The 16,337-nt window shown below is 35.0% G+C and overlaps 1 protein-coding gene across 1 annotated transcript; it reads left to right on the top strand.

The window, feature by feature from the left end:
- Positions 1-10,737: 10,737 nt before the first annotated feature.
- On the top strand, positions 10,738-14,678 carry LOC18444023 (histone-lysine N-methyltransferase family member SUVH9). Its single transcript, XM_006854202.4, has one exon. The coding sequence runs from the start codon at positions 11,342-11,344 to the stop codon at positions 13,901-13,903; it is 2,562 nt and encodes an 853-aa protein (XP_006854264.2). The 5' UTR covers positions 10,738-11,341; the 3' UTR covers positions 13,904-14,678.
- Positions 14,679-16,337: the final 1,659 nt, after the last annotated feature.

The raw sequence follows: 16,337 nt of genomic DNA, 5'->3' as shown, positions 1-16,337 counted from the left end.
TTATGAATATTTTGAGCCAATTGATGAGAAGTTCCCCAAAACCATGTCTTTGGGATTCATTCAAAAGGAATTGCCAATGAACCTTATCAAAAGCCTTGTGTAGGTCTATTTTAAGGTAGAAAGTGCTATATACTTTTGCTTGAAGATATTATGGTTTTGCAGGAAAGCACCTTGATTGGGACTGATGACCTTGTGATTGACATTAATTGGTTTTAAAATCGACCGATGAGAGACCTTTCTCTTTTTAGGGTTAAGTGCAATGAAAGTGGAGTTCAGAGACTGCGTGATGGATTGTTTCCTAAAGGTCCCTTTTGTGATTTGAATGAATTCAAGGCCAATAATGAGCAAACATGCTTGGGGGAGTTAAGGGAGGAAGGCATCAGGATGTGGGAACTTATTAGGTTGTGACTCATGAGGGTTTTGATCTCGTTAAAGATGACTTCACTTTTAATAAAATGGTCTTCTTTTTCCGAGATTTGGAATTCAAAATGGATATTAGATATCATAGGAACGGGTTGCACATCGCCCAGGAAGGCGTTGAAGAAACTAGTGGCTTCCTAGATGATGTCCTCTTGGTTATTGGTGACAGACCCATGTCCCTTAAGCTTAAAGACAGTCGTTGAAGAAACTAGTGGCTTCCTAGATGATGTGCTCTTGGTTATCGGTGACAGACCCATGTCTCTTAAGCTTAAAGACAGTGGAATGGCACCTCCTTGTCGTGGTCTTGGAAAAATAGAATTTGATACAAGAATCTACTTGAGTATTCCGATTCTGCCTAGACTTTTGATGTCAAAAGGACTCCTCATTCGTGAGAATTCGGAAATTTTGCCTCTGAGTTTCCTTTCTTCATCCTAAATTGTGAGGTTCATTGGGTATGTTGCAAGTTGTTATTGTGCAAAATCTTCGGTACGCTAATTGCATAGTAATCAAGGTGAATCATGTGGAACGTCATAAGGTTTCATTTATTTTGGGACATTTTGATATTTTATTTTTGGGAAAAGTTTATATAGAGCCGAAGCTCTAAACAATTAAATTAGAGCCTACCTCAAAAGTTTCACTAAAAGAGGCTGTTTTGATGCTCAAATTTCCTCAAATTGATCATCTCGACATCAAGATGCATGGACATGAGAAAAAAAATGAAATTCAAGTTTTGGAAATAATGTATTTTGTAACGCATTTTAAGACTATCAATTTTCAAGACTTTCAAGCTTTCATAGATTTGTCGATCTACACTATTTTTTAAGCTTTAAACTTCATAAATAAATATAAGAATATATTTTAAGGCTATCACAAATATTTGGAATATTGAAACCCACATTTCTCGACACCATTTGAAGGTAAACTTCACCCTTTATTTTTTTATTGTATCCTAGATATGGCCCAACCCTTTATATGTTCAGCCCATTAGTCTTGATGGTTTCATTATAGTCTTTGTGTTCAAACCACATATAGAAAAATTTGAAAGGTTTTGGATCCCAAGCATTAGCTGTTCACTTTGGAGTTGTATGTGGTTATGATCTGATATGGGATTGTCTGGGAAGGAGATTATTTTAGAGTTAAGGAAACTTTTGAGCCCCACCATTGGTTCAAGATGAAAATTTTATCCATTTTTAGTAGATAGAGGAGCCTCCTACATAATTACTTCTTGAAAAATTGCAGGAGTGTTTTCCTAAATCTAAAAGGCTGTACTTCCAAATCATCTCAAAGAATCAGTCCATTGTATTCCATTAAAAGGTTTTTTTTTTAGGTAATTCAGTGGGGGAAGATAGCCTCTACCTGTTTTTTCAAATAGTTTAATTCAATGAAAAGGCTGCCCTTCTGAACCTTCATAAATCGAGAATCAATCTCCCTCTTATCTCGTGCAAATCATTTCCTCGGACACACAATTTGTCTCTTTTTTTCTCTATAGAGTCTCTGCAAACCAAAGAAGAATGGCAACATGATCATCAGTTGATGGTGGTCCCTGCACAGGCAACCATGGGTTCCTTTTTCACACTCATCACCGACATTTACCACCATTTTCACCGTGGAGAGCGGCTCAGTTGAAGATGCAGAGAACTGGTTAGAGGGTGAAGAACCATTGCTCCAAGCCCAACTTCGAGAGATCCCTCTGCAAAATTAGGGCAAAACTCGCTCCCTCTTGTGTTGTAGGTGTCCTCAAAAAATGTTACCCTTCTTCGTTACCATAGAGCCATGGAAGAGCTAAGAGCTCTAGGGTCGAGGTTCTTTGTATGGGTAGGCCAGCAAAAGGGTTACAGGCACCCACCCTCCGTTTCCAAGAAGGCCTGTGAGCTCCTTTCCATTGCTGAGAAACCAGAGGTTTTGGCCAAGACCCTAGATGATTACAAAAAAGAAGATGGCGTCGTGGTCTCTGCTCATTCCTTTTGGGTTCTTCTCTCTCCGAGCAAAGAGGCTGAATTTGTATTTCCATTGACACTGCTTCCTAACATCGTTCTCGATCTTCTTTTCTTTTATTGACAGGCGAGAGAAATGAGGATTGAAAAAGTGTGGAAAACAATATTTTTTAAAAAAAATATCTGATTTTTTTGGAGTTCGTTAGACTCCGAGTTTTTAAAAAATCTTAACAAAAGCGCTTTTTTTAATAAAACCAATTTAAAACCGTATTTTACCTTTTTTCTAAAAAAAAACTTTTCAAAAAAACTTTTTCCCTTATTGAATTTTAGTTTGAAGATAAGTTCATTAATACTGGGAATAAATTTAAAATTTTGTTTTAAAAAAAAAATTCTACAAAAAATTTCATTAATGAGTTCCCTTAAAAAAGGTGTACAAAAAAACAAACAATCTATCCCACGAAAAAATAATCAAAACCATCGTATATCTCAAAATAATAGATAGAATGAAAAATAAAGTTTTTTCTTTAAACCCATTGCATCTTTTTTATGACGGGTAAGAGAGAGATTCAATGAGATTTAGGTAGCTAGGAGTTACATTCAAATTTGCTTAAACATTTTATTTTTTTATGCATAGAGAAGTTTGATTAATTTCATATCCTACTTTTTATCTTTTATTTCATTGGTTATACAACATAGCATTTTGGATAGACCACTATTTTACATATTTGGGTCTTTGCATTTTCTTTTAATTAATTACAATCCTATATTAGGGGCATTTTTGTTTTTTTCTTTGAAAAATAATCATATACCTTGGTTCACAATTTTGTGTTTCGTATCGTTGTTGTGTCATTTTATGCTCCTAATAAATCTACAATATGTTTTATGTTGTGGCAATATAGTAAGTAATGTTCTTGGAGTTATTGAAGTTTCAACAAAAAATTGTCAAGTATTACTCTAATGACACTAGTAAGCCTATAAAATTATTGTTTAATGGCTTTAATATATCTACACAATAGTTGTAAATCATAATCATATATTGTGTTAGATTTACATATTGGATTTTTTCACTATGTTTTTTTGAACCAAATCCAAAATATTCATGATTAGATAACTTACCTTATTTTATGACGATCCGTATTTTTTATCGGACGTTTTTCTCTGACCTTTTAAAAAAAAACCAATTTATTTCTGATCTCTCAAGCTGCAGATATTTTATTATTCCCCGACTTGCTAACTATGGTTTGGAGGGGAGGGAGAGGTTGGAATTGAGAGAGAAGTGGGAAGAGATAGAAAGATTGGAGGGGAGAGAGAGGCCTTTAATTTACAAGGTTGAGAAGGTCAAGGCCATGGTTAGAGAGATGATAGACTTTAAGATACCATGATAAAATGCACTGATTTGAGACTATCACGGTAGTTAAAATACCATGATGGCTTGAGAGCATCACTGTAGTTAAAATACCGTGATACACTATGTCCTTATTATGATATGTTAAGTAATGTGATACCTTATGGTCATTATGGTATTCTAAGTATTGTGATGCTTCACAGTAATACGTTTACAGTGAAGGTTATTTTGATAAATAAAAAAATACGAAAAGTAAAAAAAAGAAAAAAGTATGGATGAGTTTTAGGAAAATATGAGTTTTTTTTTTAATAAGCCAAAAATTAAGGTATATTTATGACAATTTTCCAAAATAATAAAAGGTTTTTTGTTTGAAAAAGTGTATAAAGAGACCATTTACTTTAGTACAAAGAGATCACAATCACTCTTATCCATTAGATTTTAAATCGAGTGGTTGTAAGTATATCATTGATTAGACTCAAAGTTCAAAAAAACAATTTTCTAACTTTGTGGTACGTCTCAAACCATCAAATTTGATATCTAATGGTTAGGAATGATTGTGACGTCCTTGTAACAATGGTAAGTGGTCTCATAGTTTACAATTCCTTTTGTTTTAGGATGAATTCAGTAACTTTATTTATCTATTCGGTCAATGGTCTCTTGACACCCCGTTAGTTTTTAAGATGCGGTTTTTTTTGGAGGGATTGGTTAGGGTTATAAGGTGACGAGGAATTTAAAAGGGTAATTTATACGCATATCCTTTAGAGTTCTTTTATATTTAAAAAAATATTTACAGTTTTTGTTTTTACATTTATATTTATTTTATAATATTTTTACCAAATCGTCTCTACTTCAGGCCTTAGGTCTAAAGTTGTTCCATTTGAAATGAGTTTTTGTCTTAGTTTTTTTTTGTCAATTTCGAATCTTCAAGATCTAAAGTTGCTAGGGTATATCTTGTAAAAAAACAAAAAAAAAGATGTTGATAGAGTACATAATGTGCCTGTCCCACTCACATAATATCCACCATTGCAGGGTACATATGGGCCCACTTAAATCATGTGCATCACTGTAAGGTATACAATGGGCATCCAAAAGATTCCAGATCTCACTTAAGGTCTCAAATCTTCTCAAATCAACTTCAGATATTGAAGATTCGAAGTTGTTATTAGAAAAACTTTAGACTATCATGGTTGAAACAAGGGGGGAGAAAAAAAAGTTAAGACCTTGAAGGTCTAAAATTTGAGAAAAAAAAAAAGATATGAACATAAAATAAATATTTTAAAATTTTTTTTATTAAATAAGAGTAATTTAGGTAGACATTTACTAAATTTCTCTTTAAAGAGCTTTAGGTGGTATCCGTATCAAAAGAATAGTGGGAGAGAAAGTGGGGCTTCGTTCTCCCCATTTTTCTAAAGGCAAATTTGTTTAGCAAAAAAACCTCTTTCTCCTCAAGGGGTGCAGTTTGTATAGACCCTACCTTCAAATGGTATCAATGAATGTGGTTTCAATATTAGAAATCTTTGTGATAGCTTTAAAATATTTTTTTATATTTATTTATAAAATTTAAAGCTTCAAAAATATTGTAGATCGACAGATCTATGAAAACGTGAAAACTTTGAAAATTGATGGGCCAAAAATGTATTACAAAATACACTATTTCCAAAACTTGAAATCTAGTTTTTTCTCATGTCCATGCTTCTTGATGTTGAGATGATTAATTTGAAGATATTTGAACATCAAAACAACCTCTTATGGTGAAATTTTTTAGATAGGTTCAAATTTGATTGTTTAGAGCATCGGCTCTATATAAACTTTTCCCCTTCTCAGGAAGGAAATTTTCTAGAAATTACCCACTTTCCCATGTTTGTTGAATAAGAAGGTGGCTCTGCCCAATTTTTTGAGAAATGAACCCATCAAAATGCGGCTATATAAATAAACATTTTGTGAAAGGGTGCAGTTTGTATGGAGCCTAGGTTCTAAACAATCAAAGTAAGGCTCACCTTCAAAAAGTATCGAAAGATGTTTCAGTACTGAATGTCTTTTGTGACGGCCAAAAAATTTGTCTTCATCTCTAATTATAAAATTTAAAGCAGAAGAAATAATGTAGATCGAGCATATTTTTTATCAATTGAAAATCTGGAAAATTGACGATCCAAAAAATACATTACAAACTGCAGTATTTCCAAGACTTGAAATTCATTTTTTCTCATGTCTATACGTCTTGAAGTTGAGATGATCGATTTGAGGATTTTGAGCATCAAAAGGACATCTCCTATTGAATTTTTGAGGTGCACCTTAATTTGATTGTTTAGGGGCTCGCCCTTGTAAATTTTTTCTTTACAAAAAATCTATTTCGTACATATAAAGATAGAAAAAATTTATATAAGGTTGCAACCTTAAAATGTACAATTAAAAATGCACATAAAAAATCCATTGGAAAATGTTGTTTTAATGTTGAAAAATCCTCTAATTGATCATCTCGACATTCAGATGTATGAATATGAGAAACTACATATATATATTTTGAGTCCTAGAAAATAGTGCATCTTACAACACATTATTTAGACCAACTATTTTTAAGATTTTAATATGTTCATAGATCTACTTGATTTTAAGCATTTTTGGAGTTTAAAATTTGATAGTTAGATATGAAAATAGATTTTCAGATAATCCTAATATTTTTTTATGCCAAAATTACATTATTATCATAGAATTTGGAGGTGCGCCTTAATTGGATTGTTTAAGGTTTCAACCTTATAGAAACCACACCCATAAAGATATAACATCTTTTTTCAAAAATACATTTCACAAGTAGCCGACATAACTCCAAGAGAGGAAATTTTGCCACGGGAAAAACTTGAGGGAGAGTGATAGTGTGTTGCTCATTGGCAGTATTATTAAACTAATAATTTCTTGGGATTATCTCAATGAGATCATTTACTTTTGACACATGGAGGTCACATTTACTTATAACCATCCAATGTGAAATCAGATAGCTTGGGTGAATCACAAAGGTTGATAAAGTTTTTTTTAAAGTTTAAGCTTGGTCAATGAAATAAATACAGCCATAAAATTTCACATCCAATGGTCAAGATTAATTGTGACCGCTTCTGACAAAAGATATGGTATCATTTTATACTTTTTATAATTTATTTCTATCATTACACGATGCCAATGGCCATTAAAAGAAGCACAACCCGACATGCGTATAGGGTTTTTTTTATAGTGGATAATGAATTTCTTTGAAAGCACATTGTATATCTACTTCCTCGAGTAAAAGTTACACGGGAGAAAATTTCCTACTTGGGAGAAAATTTCTGACTCTGAAATTTTGAGATCCGCTTTAGGATCACCATACAACTATTTGCCAAAAAGAAAAATTAAATTTTGAGTTCTTAAATATTTAGATTGAAGCTTTTAAAAATTGACGATGTTTGCTCAATGAATATTTTTCTTTTTAAGCACATTATCCCAAAGTTCTCTATCTTTCTCTCTCCTCACACCCCTTTTCTCTCTTTCCCCATCTTTCCCATCTCTATTATTCCGTCACTCTTTCTCCTCCTACTCTCTCTCTCCCCTCACTCTCTCTCCCCTCACTCTCTCTCTTCTCAAATATACAGTAGGTATATAGAGCGAAAGAGAGGTGTTTGGATAAGCACAAGGAAAGAAAAAGGTGTTTGGTGATGACAGGTTATCGCGAGGAGAGAAAGATATGTTTGGATAAACACAAGAAGAGAGATGCGTTTGGATAAATATGGAAGAGTGAGATGCTTAGTGGTGAGAGGTTAGGGAGAGATGTGTTTGGATAAGCACGGGAAGAGAGAGAATGGTGTTTGATTAAATACAAGAGGAGAGAGAAAGTAAAACAGGCAGTAAGAGAGAGAAAGAGATAAGTTTGAGGTATATGAATGAAGAGAGAGACGGGATTGTGTTAAGAAAGAGCATGTCTTTCTCACAATTATTTAGGTTAAAAAATAGGTTTAAAGTAGAAGGTGGTTGGAAGATATTTTTAGAAACCTTGAGAAATAAAAATCTAAAAATAGAGGATATGGAAATATTTTTTTTTTTTTTTGAACTTTGAGCTTGGTTGATGAAATGAATGCAGCCACCTAATTTCACTTCCAATGATCATTATTAATTGTGACCAGCTTGTACTAAACGTAAAAGTCTCATTATAATGAAAAAGTATAAAATGAGACCATTTATCTTTAGTACAAGGTGATAATAATTAATCTTGACCATTGGATGTGAAATTGGGTGGCTACATTTATTGCATTGATCAAGCTCAAAGCTCAAAAGAATTTTTTCAACCTTTATAACACATCTAAACTATCAGATTTCACATCAGATGGTTATAAGTAATTGTGACATCTGTGTAGTAAAGGTAAATAGTCTTGTTCTATACGATCCCATAAACAATTGTGACATCGTTTTACCAAAAATAAATGAACTCATAGAATCCCGTACCCTATTTAAGTTGAGAAAATTTTACATCCCTAGGATTTTGGGATAGGCGATTAGATGGCACGCTTCCTTGAGACCATATAATCTTTATCTTTTCTAAAATAAAAGAGAATCTTTCAAACCTAGGGAAATGGAAAATGAAATTGAATCTCAATAAAATTGAGATTTCCTTAGCGCTCCAGCTGCCTAACACCCCATTAATAAAGAAATTTATCTATATCACATTTTAAGAGTTGAAGTTAGGATCACACTCAATTTTTTTAATCTAATTTCAAGCAGTAGATTTTTTTCTTTATCAATATCTTAAGGGTGAGGTTTGTACAAGTTTGCCTCCTTATACTGTAGGAGTCAGGTGTACCTATAAAATTTATTTAGAGTTATCCTTTCAGTATCGAAAATCTTATAATGGTTTCAAAATCTCTTTTATCTTTATTTAGAAAATTTAAAATTTAAAAATGGGTACAAGCGGAACAATAAACACTTGAAAATCTTAAAAACCGACGGTCTAGATAACTTTTTACAATATGTACTATTTTTTTAACTTGAAATTATTATTTTTCTTTATGTCTATTCATCTCAAGGTCGAGATGATCGGTTAGAGGTTTCTTCTATGCTATGTGGGAACATTCTCCACTATATCATTTTTGAGATGCACGTTTCCTCAATACTATAAGGTTGCAACCTTATACAAACTTTTTGCAACCATTGTCTATTTGCCATGGGTCGTACTACTAAAAATTGTTGGATGGGTGGATTATTGATTAATTGATTGTCACGCGCAATTTTGATTCTCAATTTTTTTTTTGTCATAAATGCCCATAGTCCTATGTTTAAAGTTTAAACTCCATTTTGAGAAAAATTAAGAATGCATATGAAGTTTGAATTTTAAAGTGCAAAACCTAAGGTCTTAAAATTGGAACTTCCCTTTCCAACTAAATGACAAATTTGTACTGCCGTTCTAAAATAAAGTGCAAAGACAACCACAAACATTAAGATTTGTGTAAGTACGTATGCTATGCTCTTGCGGGAGCAAGCTGTCTCTTTGCTCCCTCAAATAGAAAATGTACATGCAAAGAAATTATTTTTTTGATATGGAAGTATGAGATTTATTTAAAATTTGATTATATATGTGAATCCTCTTTTGATATACTCAACTTTTTTGGATATCGGTATATTTTTGTTTTTTATTAAAAATGTTTTTTTAATAAAGGTGCTTTTGTAATTAAAAAGGGTATGATAGATATTTTTATAAAAATATAGTGATATTTATTAACCTTCAAGAATCCATTATTGCTCCCTGATGATATATCAAGAATATCAATTTTACCCTTGTTTAATTATATAAATTACCCCTATGCAAGAAGGTTATTATAATAGAGTAAAAGTATTGGGCGTTAAAAAATGTTGAGTACATTAAGTAAATATTTATATGCATGATTATTTTAACATAACATTTCAAATTTAATTAAATAATTATTTATAAAAAAAATTAAAATTTTAAGCTCAGAGCTTGCTCTCTTAAAATTGGACAACATACATGTTATTAAGTTTTTAGGTTGATAGAGTTTGTGTTTCAATTATTTTTTGGGAATCCATCTCTAGATGATAGAGGATAAATCTCCAAAATTTGGGGCCGTTAAAGCATGGTTTTTATTTTGGAAAAGCATCTAATTGATCAATTAAACTTCGATATGTATAGAAAGGAGGGAAAAAATAAATTCTAGGTCTTAAAAATAGGACATCTCATAACACATTATCTAGGCCGTCCATTTTTAAGATTTTCATGCATTCATAGATGTGCTTGATGAGAATTGTTTATGACGCCTGAAATTTTATAATAAGAGATAAAAATCGATTCTCATACCATCCTAAAATTTTTTTGTTACCAAATTTGTATATCATGACAATGTTTGGAGGTACACATTAGTTCGATTGTTTAAGAGTATATCATTATGCAAACCACACCATTTTTCTTTGACGCAGTTAGTATGTGACCAACCTGTAGGAATGTGGGCTTAGAAATAAATATATTTTTCAATATAATTTGATATTTTTTTTTAGAGAATATATAATCTTTAACATGAAGCTCTTGAATATGAAAAAAAAAATAAAAATAAAAATAATAATTATATTAAGAAAATTTTTAAGTTTTTATTTATAATTACTTTTAGATGGATCACCTATTTGCATTCATACATTTAGACTTTATACATCTAGACAGCATAATATAGAAATGCGGTTCAGCCCACATGAAGCAAATGTTATTTTTCTTTAGGTTAACAAAATTTACATTTAAATTATTTTTTTGGGATCGGTCAGTAGGTTATGGAGGAAAAATCCCCAAAATTTGGGACCCTAACCCGAGGGAGTAAATGGACAGTTTGCTCATGCCGGAACATGAAATCAACCACGGGAATGTATCTTCGCACGAGCGTGTACGTATCGTATTTATGAGCCCAATCCCAAACTTTAAGGCTGAGTAAATACACAGTGGGCCTCCGCGGGAGCATGAAATGCGTGACCCTGAGCACTAATAATAAGATATAAGAGTAAGCCAGGTGTCCGACTATATACTTGACAGAGAAAGAGTGATGCAACATGCACACTTGCTGCTCTCTCTCTCTCTAAAAGTCTCAATCTACTCTCTCTCTCTCTAAAAGTCTCAATCTACTCTCTCTCTCTAAGTCTCAATCTACCCTTTCTCTCTCAAACTCTCAATTGCCCTTTTTTGTTGCGCGCGTTCACTGTGCTTAATCTCTTCCTCCCGCCTTTCTCTCTCTAACCTAAATCTCTCTTTTCAGCTGTGGACATTGATCTCTCTCTTACAGTATTATATTTCTTCTATCTTTATCTATGGGTTTCACTCTCTACTCTTTCTCTCTCTACACACCACAACTGAGACTCAGAGGGAATCAACCCATTCGGCTTTCTCTCACTAAACCATTTCCTTGTGCTTAAAGCCCCTGTCTCTCACCTCCCTCTCTCTCTTCCCTCTCTTTACTCCCTCTCTCTCTTCCCTCTCTTTACTTCTCTCTCTAGCTCGCCCCCAAAACCTGACTGCGAGTTTAAGGCAAACGGCTCTCTCTCGCTCTAGAAACCATAGCCCCTGAGAGAAAAAAAGAAAATAGAGAGAGAGAGAGAGAGAGAGAGAGAGAGAGAGAGTGTGTGTGTGCCAGTCTCCATGGATGCTCTCGTGTACCACCCCTATCTCCCTTCTTCAACCCTACCCTCCTCCTTACCGGACCTCAACTCCACCCCAACCCCAGTCCATATCAAAGAGGAACCTCATGAAAATCTCTTCAACTCACCGGATAACCTCTTCACCTTGCCGGAAAACCATTCCATCCTTTGTAACCTAACCCTAAACAACCCATTTCTCCCATTGCCGATCAAATGTGAGCTACCTGAAAACCACCCTATCTTTCGGGAAAGCCAAATTGTCTCGCCTGAAAATGACTCAATCTTGCCTGGAAGCCAACGCATCTTGCTGGAAAGCCAATCTTTGTTACCGGATAATGACTCAAACTTGCCAGAGAACCCCTTAAGCTTGCCGGAGAGACACTCAATAATGCCAGAGAACCACTCAAGCTTGCCGGAAAACCAATCAGCCTGTTTTCCTAGGGTTTTGGTTTCGGAGCAGGAATACGAGAGGCTTTGTTCTATAGTTAGGGTTGCATTTGCAGACAGGATGCGGCAGTATTCTGATATGGAGGTCCTTGGCCCTGATCTCAAGCCAGTTCTCAAAAAAGAACAGAACTTTGATCACCTAAACAAGGTATGGATGAATAATCCCCATTTTTCTAGCAGTAGAGTTCCTGAATATGGAGGTTTGGATCCTCGGCCTGCAAGGTATGAGCCACATTTTCCTGAGCTCTCTTTGGTTACTTTTTCTGAAAATGGAATTTTGAATGAGCTTCCAAGGAATAATTCACAAGCTCTAGAGCTTGTTAGGTTCTCTGAGGACCTAACCCTGCACCCTCAACCCAATATTCTAAGGAGAAATTCACAATCGTCAGTTAGGGTTTTTGATGATCAAGCCAACACTTTGAGGACCAATTCACAGTCGTTAGAGCTCGTTAGATTTTCAGAAAGCCGACCTAAGATTCCTCGCAAGAAAACATGCTCTTGGGAGATTGTTAGGGTTTCAGAGGATCAAAATCTTTACAGTAATGGTTCACAGTCATTCGAGCTCGTCAAGGTTGGTGTTTCTAATGCCATCGACCTTCCTGAAAGTGTTTACAGGTCACAAGTAAGAACTACAAGGATGACCTATGAAGCCCTAAGGTTCTTTTTCATGCAAAAAGAAGAAGAACCTAGTGACAACTGTACTCTTGCTGAAGCCATGAGACCGAGGGCTGGTTTAAGACCCAGGTTTGATTTGAAAGCAGCCACCACCATGCACAACAGAGGGATCTTTCTAAATCGGGACCGGGTTGTAGGTTCCATTCCTGGTATTTCAGTGGGCGATCTCTTCTTTTACAGGGTGGAAATGGCTGTCTTAGGAGTACACAGGCAAATTCAGGCTGGTATCGATTACATTCCCGCAAGTCGAACTAATACTGGAGAACCCATTGCAACAAGCATAATTGCATCAGGGGGGTATGAAGATGATGATGATCATGGTGAGGTTTTGGTATATACAGGCCATGGAGGTAGGGACTATGGGGTTTCAAAGCATTCACTTCATCAAAAACTTGAAAGGGGGAACCTTGCACTTGAAAAAAGCAGGCATTATGGGATTAATGTCAGGGTTATCAGAGGCTTTAAGCGCAATGACGCTCCAACTGGTAGGGTGTATGTTTATGATGGGCTTTATAGCATTCAGAATTCTTGGTCAGAAATTGGAAAGTCTGGTTTTTCAGTGTATAAGTACAGGTTAGTAAGAATTCCCAATCAACCGGAAATGGGTAGCTCGGTTATTAAGTTTGTGGATAGTCTGAAATCAAATTCTTTTGTTAGACCCTGTTACTTTCATGCACAACTTTCGATGGGGAAAGAGAAGGTTCCTGTGATCCTATTTAATGATGTTGATATGGATAGTGGGCCATTGGGCTTCGAATATTTTCCTAGTCCTATATACCCTATGTTTGTGTTTCAGCAGGGGGATAGGAGAGGTGGGTGTAACTGTCTTGGTGGTTGTGTTGTGGATTGTTCTTGTATATCGGTAAATGGAAATCGGTTTCCTTATGATCATAATGGGATTTTAATGAAAGGCAGGCCTTTGATCTATGAATGTGGAATGAATTGCCGTTGCCCTCCTTCTTGTAGAAATAGGGTTACCCAAAAGGGCGTGAAATTTCATTTGGAGGTGTTTAGGAATAGGGAAAATGGTTGGGGGGTTAGATCATTGGACTTGATCCCTGCTGGTGCTTTTATCTGTGAGATTAGTGGTCAGATACTTACTAGGCAGCAGGCCACTGTTGCCTCCATGAATGGGGCAAGTCTCATTTATGCAAAGCAATTTGAAGATAGCTGGGTAGAGTGGGGCAATATATCTCAGTTTTTTCCTGAATTGTTTGACCCAACTCACCAACTTCGTCCAGAGTTGAGTTTCGCCATTGATGTTTCTAGAGTGAGAAATGTTGCTTGCTATTTGAATCAAAGTTGTAGCCCCAATGTAATGGTGCAATGTGTGTTATATGATCATCAGAATGCTTGTTACCCTCATCTAATGATTTTCGCAATAGAAAACATCCCGCCTATGAGAGAATTGACTATTGATTATGGGGTGGTAGGTGGATGAACGGCACTATTGTAGCATAATGTTTAAAATAAGGTGGTGAGCTTTTTGGAATTGTAGATAGTCTTTTTGAAATGGATGTTGAAACTCGAATTTGGTAGGACTTTCTGGGAACTCCTTTGAAGTTGAGAGCATAAGTTTGAGACTCTCTGTTGGAGCAATGTTTCTTTCTTGGTTCTGGTTCCTAGCCTGGGGTAATGCATGGTTTTTTTATCACTGGTGCTTGGATAATTATCCTGTCTATTTTACTATAGACATCTGTGCCCTATTCAGTTTTGCATTGTTTTTGGTATCATGCATATGCATTCACTGACTCAGGGATTACTATGAGTCTAGACATATCTGTGCACCCAACATGAATACAAAGAAATCACAAACTTTTGTGGATAATTAGTGGCTGTCCTTCTTGGTGCTCACAAAAGGAGCTGTGATTTGACATGATGATTTGAGAATTTTTCACTGGATATTTGTAGTCCTTTGCATGATGGAAAATAGGGCTCTTTGGAGCGATGTGATTGATGCCTTAAAATAGCAAATTGGCCAATGATAAGTTGAACAGAAAGATATTGGTGGTGACCAGATTGTTGTTGAAGGTGTTCAAGTTGGATTTGTAATGAGCTCAGAAGCTAAAGTGTACCACATATTGCTCTTCATTTACTTTTATTTTATTTTAAACCTTATATCCAGTACCCAAGGACTAGATGACATCTGATCCAACTTACAGTTTGAGTTGTAGAAATGTGTCTCAATTTCATTCAATGATAATTTCACATGTTAATATCTTGTGTTGATAAAGCAAACCCTAATTTATCCTTACGAAGAAAAAGAAATTGAATGCTTCTTCATTGTATGCAATCTGATTTTTGTTTATTTTTTCATATTGTATCAAAGGGAAACTTATATGTTCAAGGACAACAGTGTTTTTTTTAATGCTATATTTAAGGATAAATGTTCTAAAAAGGTTTGTGCTTGGTAAGGTGCTATTAGCACAAATGCTCTAATATATTGCATAAAGCTATTTTGCTAAAATATACATGCAAAAAGGTTGCAATAAGTCTGCAGTTTGTATTTTTATGTGTATTGAGTCTATTTTGATTTTTGAATATCTATGGATTGCTGGAAGTGTAGGTTTTAGTTGAATCTCTCCACTTTCCAGAATCCATTTTGGAGATGTATTGAAGATTCAAAGGCTTCACCGGATCGTGAAGCTCGAAAAAATGAATTTTTGAACCTAAAAAATGGTCCATCTTGTATTCCTTTTGTTTGGACCATTCTTCAAATATGATTAGACGTGCACTATTTTTGGAGCTCCAAATTCATGGATCTGAGATGGAAATGGATTTGCAGTGATTTAGGATGTGTTTCGGGTCCTAAAACCCTTGACAACCAGGGCTGATGCATGAGCAGTGTGATTACTAAGAGACCTTTTTTCCATGTTTTTGTGAAAATTGTGACAGTTAAGCTTATACTTAATTTCTTTAGTAGTAAGTGGTTTTGTTACTTGTGGCATTTGCTTATGGAACTTTTTGGAATCATGCTGCATACAGTATCCAAACTAGATTCACTACAGGCTACAGGAAAGTGGATAATAAGTCTGGCGGAAATTCCTTTTGGCGAGAATTACATTGACCTGTTGAGGTCACTTGTTAATGAACTCATCACAATGCAGAACTCTATGATTGATTTTTCTATTCTGACTTCCTTGTATTTTGTTGCTAATAGTCTCTACCCACTGCATACTCCAAGTACGTCCCATGCCTGTTATTTTAGTCCTAGTGGCTTTCATATGATTGGTGCCAACAACTACTTCTACTGTTGTAAAACTCCTTCCTGTGTCTTTTGTTTGTGCATGGTACTCTGGTTTCTAACCTTAGTCCAATGAGGGTTGCGAAGGTGACAGTACAAAGTCATCTTGTTTGAGTGTGTGTATATAAATGGCATCTAATTGCTTCAAGCAGGGATGAAGCTTGTTGAATTGGTTCCATGGTTTGGAAGAATGTGAAGGATTGGGATAGCAATGAGAAAATTTCTCCTTCCATGAGAACCGATGAACGCATCTCAACTTGAACTTAACAATCATTTCTACATTCTTGTAGAAAGTTTGCCTTCGATAAAAGAATGGTATTTGAGTCCCTATATAAATAGAGATGCAACATCCTGTCGCTTGCTCCACAAGTTGGTCATATTGCTTTGGCATTTCAAATCCATATTTTGGTCTCTCACGATTGCTCCATGATTCTTGTATGAAAAATGTGGCCACCCCTGAGGACAAAACCTTATAGAATGCCTCTGGAGCATACTGGAGTATTCCACAGAGGACGTGGAAAGAATGAGGTGCGACTTAAATGTCTTATATTACTGACAACGCAAGCTAATTGAACATTGTTTAGGCTGACTTCTTATTTCTGTCCTTTGTTCCTCTCATAATTATCCTTGT

This window comes from Amborella trichopoda, chromosome 7 (genome assembly GCF_054954075.1).
Source record: "Amborella trichopoda isolate Santa Cruz 75 chromosome 7, AtrichopodaSantaCruz75HAP2 v2.0, whole genome shotgun sequence".
NCBI lineage: Eukaryota > Viridiplantae > Streptophyta > Magnoliopsida > Amborellales > Amborellaceae > Amborella > Amborella trichopoda.
This window is presented reverse-complemented; position numbering and strand designations above follow the sequence as displayed.